The sequence below is a fragment of the Polistes canadensis genome, unplaced genomic scaffold (genome assembly GCF_001313835.1).
Source record: "Polistes canadensis isolate GaletaPanama2010 unplaced genomic scaffold, ASM131383v1 scaffold_10, whole genome shotgun sequence".
Taxonomy (NCBI): Eukaryota; Metazoa; Arthropoda; class Insecta; order Hymenoptera; family Vespidae; genus Polistes; species Polistes canadensis.
The window spans coordinates 1,149,699-1,158,663 of NW_014569557.1; the positions used below are offsets into that span (position 1 = coordinate 1,149,699).

The 8,965-nt window shown below is 35.3% G+C and overlaps 1 protein-coding gene across 1 annotated transcript in view; it reads left to right on the plus strand.

The window, feature by feature from the left end:
• LOC106793040 (transcription factor Sox-19b-like) overlaps positions 1 to 8,965 on the plus strand; it is a 32,546-nt gene that overhangs the window by 14,326 nt on the left and 9,255 nt on the right. Inside the window, exons 3-4 of the mRNA XM_014759630.1 lie at positions 1,901 to 2,095; positions 7,124 to 7,272. Coding sequence (XP_014615116.1) covers positions 1,901 to 2,095; positions 7,124 to 7,272 — 344 coding nt within the window. The remainder of the gene's footprint in view (positions 1 to 1,900; positions 2,096 to 7,123; positions 7,273 to 8,965) is intronic.

Below are 8,965 nucleotides of genomic sequence, written 5' to 3' on the forward strand. Positions count from 1 at the left end.
TGCTTGATTTGTCGTGTTATTAAAAGTCGAATATTAGTTTTTTCGTTGGAAATGAACAATCTATTTTTCTTTTTTTTTTTAGATGATGACAAATTATCAATAATAATGATCGACGTATCGTTAATCAAATAAATGTCTTTGCAATGTTTTTCCAGTGGTCCGTATGAAATGAAAATTTAAGGCAGAAATAATTTTAGGAAACGATATAAAGATTTAATTTCAAATATAATATAACGCGAGTATTACTTACATTCTTTCTTTGAATAGTCTTTTGTCTGTATTAAACGTGTAATCAGATGAATAAATGTATGAATGAATGAATAAATAAATAAATAAATATATATATATAGAGAGAGAGAGTTTTGTTAAATTTTTGTCAAAAGTATGAATGCAACCGACATTGTTCTTGTCAACAAATCTCAACGATCGTATACATAATATCAATACTAACTTCAAAACTGACAGATATACAACTATATATACGTTTATGTATGGGTTAGATAGAAAGCGTTCGCAGGATACACCCAGGGTTTCGTTCTCTCTTTGTTCTCGATGCCGGCGGTGCACCAACAACAAGTGGTAATTAATTCCCAGTGAAACAATTCTCGTTGGTGGCGAGAGAGAAAGCTTCGCGACACGACGCTCGAGGGGTCGTAAAAGCGTTTCGCTACGCGAGCACAGCAAGCTTTGCTTTCGTGTTAGCGATTCTCTTCGCACGTTTCTCTCTCTCTCTCTCTTTTTTTTTATATATTTTGCGAATTATTTCTCTCTATCTCGCAAAATAGACCGTGACTTAAACTTTTCCGCTTAATCAGAATTAATCTCATCGAACACTATATTTTAACTTATGATTTAAATCAAATGACCGTTGTTTATTTTTGTACGAAATTATCCCATTCCTTGCATATTCCTTTATACATATACAAGAATATTATTAAAATTATTAAATTTTTTATAGTTTTTTTATTTTCACCTTATTTTTTGAAGGGTAAACGAGTAGGTAGGTTTGAAACTTTGATTCGCATGTTCAGGAGTCTACCATCGAATGGAAAATAGAGGGAAATATAGAAAATAGGATCTGCGTGGAAGGGCTGGCTGGTGGTTGGGTAAATGGTGAGGGAGAAAAGGTGGGTGGAAGTGGTGAGGGCGGAGGTAAAAATGGTGGGACGAAACGTAGTCGATAATAATCGACGCGCCATTAAACAATGCACAACATCCGCACGTCGATCAATTCAATCATAACGCTCGTGTCCACCAGTCTCGACTAGGACAACGACAGAATCGCGATGCAAGCGACGCTTCAACCACGAACAAATGTAGTACATCCACCAATGGCCTTTGTATTCATTGATCCAAAGCGTTATTCGTGTAACTATAACAGTGGGAGGTTTACAAAGTGCGTGTTGTTGTCATCGTCATCATTCTCTTTCTCTCACCCACCCCCCCTCACTCTCTCTCTCTCTCTCTCTCTCTCTCTCTCTCTCTCTCTCTCTCTCTTTCTCTCTTTCTATTTTTCCTTTACCTTTTCATCACAATTTTCGAACAGTTTTGTACTGTTTTCATTACAACCATAATCCATCCAACGTATTGTTTCTCTTTCTTCCATTTATTAAATAGGACTTTTCAACAAATTTATCATTATCAATTTCACAGATTCTTTTTTTATCGGATATTAATAGAATTATTATTTTACACTTCGCACTAATAAAGCCAGTTTAACTGTTCAGCTACTTGAAGGTATTTCCATATATTCGGTTAATATCAATTAATTGTAAAGATTTGTTTCTCTTGCACTTTTTCGTTATTTAGAAATCTAAGAAAAATCACGTTAGAGTTGACTACGAGCGTGTAGTCAAATTGTTTAAAATTTATTAATATGTTCGTTTTCTTTTGATTTCAGGTGCGGAATGGAAATTACTTACGGAAGACGAAAAACGACCGTTCATCGACCAAGCGAAAAGGTTACGAGCACAACACATGAAAGAATATCCTGATTACAAGTATAGGCCTAGAAGAAAACCGAAAACGTTACGCAAAGAAGGTTATCCCTACAGCATTCCTTACCCAAGCGTGCCGATGGACGCTTTGCGCGCTGGTAAGACGATATGATACGATATATAATACACAAGGTGTCTATTTTATCAACTTTTTCTTCATTCGCACATACAGCACATAACTTTTTTTGTGCTTGCGCGGCATTCTTGCCTTTTCCGAAATAATACAATAAAATATGTCTTGCTCTTCCATTTTTAAATTGAGATAAACACAAAAGTAAAGAATAAAAACGCAGTTGTCAAAAAATAGCACTAGAATTTTTTTAAATATTTTTCCTTTAATCTAGAGCATTAATTACATCACCCTGATTTATTTTAAAAGAAAAGAAAAAATCATGCAAAGAAAGGTTAATGTTACACGTAACGTTAATCACATTAACGAAACAAAAGAAAATATAAAAACCATCGATCGACAAAATCCGCAAACATTTAGTTGCCAACCCAATACTTTCTATCTTTAAAAATCTAAACGAAAATTTGTCAAACTTTTCCACTTAGCGAAACCCTTTACTTCAGCAAAAAATATTTCCCTGATCTTAGGTATTATTTTCTATTTCACTATCATAAATTCATGAACATACTAAACACATAATAATTCATACCTAATTTTGAACGTTAGTTGAAAATCAATCGTCGCGCGTCCAGAAATTTTTCAGTTTACCTTAAATTTTGACGACTCGATACGAAGTCGTTAAGATTTGTGTAAAGGATTTGCGTTTTGTGAATTACCGATGACTTAAAAATTTCGTTAATACGAATAGAAAAATTGTATACTCTGTTCGAATAATTTCTACAAAAAATTTGAATAAACCTATTGAAGAAAATGAATTTATCAATAAAATTCGAAAGTCCAACAACGCAACTCAATCGAGGGGAATAAAAGAATAGTTGTTGGATAGTCTTTGATATTCTTACTTTATCGAATCTTTTCCTTCTTTGTCTCTTTCTCTCTTTCTCTCTCTCTCTCTCTCTCTCTCTCTCTCTCTCTCTCTCTATCTATCTATCTATCTATCTATCTCTTTCTCCCTTCAGAGGGTTAGATAGTATTTCGATCGCGTATTGTTATTTAGAAAGCACACACAGAGTGGTCTCGATGCCCTCGGGATAAACATGCTCGGAAATCTCATAATGGCGGTTTCGAAAAGTCGCTTCCCTCTTTTATTTTTCTTTTTTCTCTCTTTATCTCTCTCCCTCTCACACACACACACTTCTCTTCTTTTTCCCTCGACTTCTTTTTATTTTCTTTTATTTTTTCCTTCGCTTCCGCGAACGATCCGGTAATGGCTCCTTCATTGTCCTGGTCTTCTTCTGGCATCAAAGATGCGCACTTCCGTTTCTCTTTCTCTCTTTATTTTTCTCTCTCTCTCTTTCTTTCTTTTTCTCTTTCTTGCATCGCGACTACGCGATGCTGCAACCGTCAACGAACGCCGTCTGTCCAGACGTCGTGACAAATATCGTAAACGAACGCGGACGAGCTCGTATTCTACACTTGCGTAAACACATATCTATGACGAAGCATTTGCGTCAAGAGAACGAATATTGTTCATCTCCATTCTTATTTTTATTTATTGTTTTATTTATTTATTAACGTTACACCTTTTTTCCCTTTTCCGTAGAATATTGAATCTTCGTAATAGGAATGAACACATTTTTTAGCTCTCTTCTATCTCTGTCTCTCTTATTTCTTTTATTCTTATTTTTTGGTTCTCGAAATGGAAATGTTTTTAGGATAGGAATCAAATTATTTTTCATCTCTGTTTTTTTTCTTTCAAAATTAAATCCTTCAGACAGAGATCAAAATGTGTACCTATAATCTGATTAAGAAATTATTTTAAAAGAACAAAATATATAATACTAAAAATAAGAGCGTATTTCGAACGTTCCAATAGACGTCGATCAATGCAATTATTTATTTAAAAAAAGAACATTTCTAAACACCGTCCTCATTCGATCTTACTCGACGACGATCAATCGAATCGACGTATGCAATAATTCCACTTGTTTCGATAATAACTCAAAGACTGCACTTTACCGCTTCGTAATGCTTGCAATTACTTCGAAACACGATTGCGACATTGTCTCCGTTCTTTTACGAAACAGATGCGAGGCATGAAAAGGGAAGCATGTTTTAATGGAATTAAACTCTGGCAATATTTGCAGCTCGTTGATGGCAATCATTTTGAATAAAAAAGAAAAAAAAGGATAGGAAGATTTTCCTCATTATTTTTTTCTTTTCTTTAGATTTGCCAACGCAAATAGCAATAATTAAAAATTACGTGAGATGAAAACGGTCGCATTGAAAAGAAATAAAAAGCAAGATAATATAGTTAGTAATTCATTTTCCAACGAATTCGATTTTATTCGAAAAAAAAAAAAGTATAAAAGCTTTATTGAGAAAATTGAAATAAAAGAAAGGAAATGTTAACCAGGGAACCACACGGAGGAGCTAGGTTATATGAGAATAATCCTCTCGTAGTCGATCGTTTTCGTTCATTCACGATTTCACCCTTCCTGCGGCACGTTGTACGGCTGCATATTATTCGCGGAACAGCCGAAGAAAATTATTAATTCCGGCAATGGGCGATAGGGGGAACTTTTAAGGCTGGAATTTATCCCCAAACCGCCCACGCGAACTTCCACAGGCAAAAGGGTGATCGGTAATCCACGATTTATTGGTCGTAGCCTTCCACCTTCGTTTCTCTCTTTCCTTCCACTTTATTTTCATTCTCTCTTTCTCTCTCATTCTTTCTTTCTCGTTCTGTTTCGCGAGAAATTCACTCTCGTCTTCTTTCCTACCTTCCCTCCTCCCTCTTCTCTTCCTCATCTTCTTTCTTCTTCATTTGAAGTAGGAGGGAATACGCAGTGCAAACGGTGCCACGCGTGTGAAGAGATGAGCGTGGGTGGTTGGGATAAATTATCGGCTTAAGTTGAAATTTCTGAGATGTTCTTTCTGCTCCCGGGGACTTAACCCTCTCTCACCTTACCAAAGAAATACACACACATAAGTACGCACGCACGCACGCACACGAGCATAGACTTTCTACTTCACGTACTACTTATTTCCCATTCTAACGAAAGCAAAGCGTAGCTTCGAATCAACGATAATTGCCGTAGTTTAGCATTTTATCGCGTCTTAAGCCATATTTGTTGTTCCCTGTATCGAGCAAGTCTATACGGAAGACGATACTACCTAACTTTGTATATACATTAGCATCTAAATCTAAAATTTACTTCAAAGGGACAAGAAGATCTGCTCGTACCGTACTACAGAGTTCACTATAAAACGCAACCTAATGATGATAGTACAATAAATGTAAATGAAATATGTTCCTCGTTCCGATGATAATGCTCTTAAAAATTTTATTATTTAATGTGTTTTTTTTTTCTCTTCTATTTAATATCGAGCGACAGTGGTGGTCCTTTCAAATTTATTTAATTATTTTAATTAACTGTTAATATAATTATTATTTATCAGTAAGGTATAAAATTAAAAAAACAATTTCATATTTTGTGAACTATCGTAAGTTTACACTTGATAGTAATTTTTACAACAAATTGATTTAATACCATTTCGTATATTTGAATGTTTCATTAAAAAAGAACAGAAACTCGTAAATCTTTCTAAGAAAGTTAAGTTCGACGTGAAAGTAGGAAGTTCTTACGTTCCCAGGTTTCTGTACAACTTCGTACACCGGACACTCGCACGGAACTTGAGACAATTCGATAAATAACGCATTCGTTGGGACATGTTTATGCGTTCGCGTGGCTACCACCAATGAATCGTGGCACGACTCCGGAACGAGTCGCGCACAAATAGGGCCCTTACGCGCCGAAGGGAATTATTCGACGATTTATTCCCCTTACCCTTTCTACGCTTACTTCTTTCTCTTTCTCTTTTACGGGACCCTTCTTCGACTTACTCACTTGTACCACCATCAACATTACCATCACCATCACCACTACCAACACCAACTTCGGCCCTTCTTGATATCATTAAGGAAAGCATGATGAGTGGTGCTTTGTCGCGTAAATTATAATTCCCTCCTTGGCAGATTTATATTATCCCCATCGGTTCTCCTTTTATACCAACTTCTTCTTTCTAATTAATTATTCTTCCATTTATTTCATTCATTTCATTATTCCTCAATCAACAATATTGTAATTTAATGAATCCGAAATATGTTTAAAAGATTCGTGCAAAAATTAAGCAGTCGGGTTGACCGGGCCAGGACTCGAATCCGAATCTTCTGGACGGGCTGCTCTAAACTGTGAGAAGTTTAAAGCTCTTTGCTCAACTTCTGATCTTTTTTATCTTTTTTTTATTTAAAATAGTAAAATACTCGAATCCAAAACTATTTTTGTTTAACATGCTGAAAATGAGTATCGATATTTTATTACTTTTTCTTATTTCTATCATATTCTTTCTAAGCAAAATTTGTCGAGATACGTAAATTGTATTTTACGAAAATGATGTTGTTAAACTTTTGTATTAATTTCTAACTTGTTAAAAAAGATATTTAACAAACGGATAGATTACAAAGTATCCAATGCTTTGAAAATTACGTAATCGAGCAATAAAAAAGGTACTGACCGAGAAGGATAGAAGGTGTAAAGAATGAAAACAATAGTAGAATACCAAGAGAATGTCAAACAAATCTGTGCAAAGTAAAAAGGGATCGTCGAAGCGTATTACATCCTCGATTCATCGAACATCTGTTCGTTCTAATCCCCCGGGGTAAACGAGACTCGAAAAAGATAAGCCGAATCGATCAAGATCGATGAAATTTACTCGACACTTTGAGGTTTTGTGTATTTGAAAAGAAATAAGAATTCTTTCAACGTGTTTTTCTTCGATCATATTATTTATTTTTCCTTCGATTCATCATGATTATCGTGACTATGAAAGATTAGAAAAATATATTGTTCTTTATTCGAATAATTTGCAAATATTTTAGAGCAGTATGCGAATGAAAGATCATTTGAACGATCATTCTCATTGATTTTGTATAACTTATATAATAATTAATATATATATATTCGATAATAAAAATAAAACTCTATTGTTTTAGGTATGGCAGGTAGTATGGGACAAGCTGGAATGACACCGTACTATAGTCCAGCAGCAGCATACGGTACGCTTTCTGCAGCAAGTATGGCTGCTGCAGCCGCAGCGGCTGCTCAACAAAATGCTATTACTGGACTTGGTCCACCTGGACAGGTATGTTATTTACCTGTCCATTCTTATCTCTAGGTTTTGAATAATATTAGAGCAGAGCATTGTTCAATACATATCGACGTAACAAAAACAGATTAAATGAAAGAATTGGACGGTGGTCATTGGATAGATCAATGAATAAAAGAACACTCGCCTAAAAAGCGAAAAATCCGTGTTTCAAGCTCAGTCTGGCGGCTTAATTTTTTTTATGAATCTTACAATTAGAAGCACGTCTAGGATGAAGGCTTGCTTCATATTACGCTTCTACGATCGTGCAATAACAAGAGAAAAATAATTAATTTAAGATCTATCAAAAAGAGGTTAGGCGATAGTAGCGACGTTGAACGGTTGGCTAGGAAACTAAACAAGAGGCCTTGAAGCGCCCAGCAGAGAGAGCTCGGCAGGAAAAAGACAGAGTCTACGTTAACAAAACGTATTCTGAGAACTACAGAAATGAAGACGCTACGAGCTATAATAGGGAACTTACTAAAAAACAGAAGAAGAAACAAAGAGATTAGAAAAGAATGTAAAACCCAAGACGACAAGTCCAAAATGGACGACAGTAAGCTGCCGAAAGTGGCAAAAACAGGAAAAATAGGGACAACGAGACCACCTGGAAGATCTTTAAAACGGTGGCATGAAAGCTGGACATCTTCGTCGCAGAAACAATAAACGCCCAGAAAAGAACTATGAACCTAAAATATAAAATGTCGAAGTCTTAATAAAAAGAAGAAGAGAAGAACAAAATTTATAGGGAGAAGATAGATTCGGGGAAGGATTATTAACCCTTTCGCTACGGACGGGTTCTCCGCTGCGATACTTCCGCTGAACGGAGTGCTGCGACATAATTGCATGCGACGCAGATCGTCAGCAACATATATATACAAGGAGGACGATCGAGATAAGCGTTTTCGTCGAATTTGTGTTGTTGAAAATGACTAAATATCGAGTACGATAATTATCCACGAGGGCGGGGATTCAGATTTTAGTACCTGTGTGTTGTTTTTTTTGTGTGTGTTGTTTTTTTTGTGTGTGTTGTGTGTGGTACAATTATAATTGAGCCGTTTATTTTGAAAGTGGCATAAGTCACTTTTTTTTCTTTTTTTTTTTTTCTATTGAAAATGAAAAGATACCGTTCAGTTGTAATTAGTGTTGCCATTAACTCGGTTTTTTTGAAAAAGTGACTTATGACACTTTCAAAATAAACGGCTCAATTATATATTTGAAAAATCAAACCATTCGAATCGACGCGCTCTGTAGTGGCATTAGAAATCATTCTTTCATTGTGAATATTATAGCCACATTTATTACAATGCGATATTGTATAGGCGAATATGGTCGGAAATGGTTTGTTGAGTTGAACTTAGCTTCTCTGCAATATCTGAAGTTGTAAAAAATGGATTTTGCTCTATCATAGCCTTGATAATGTCGTCATCGATCAATGACGGCCGTCCTGAACGTGGCTTCTCATTAAGGTCAAAATCACCTGCTTCGAATTTTTAAATCAATTTTTGTACGTTCTATCTGAAACTGCATATAAACCAAAAACTTATACTAAATTACTATCGTATTTCTAAATGTTTATTACTATGTTTTGATATGAGTTGCGTCTTAGCATTCGAAGTGTACGGACGTTCAGAGTGTTGATCCGCGTGTTTATAACTTTATTGTTTACATTGTACGTATAACGAATAAA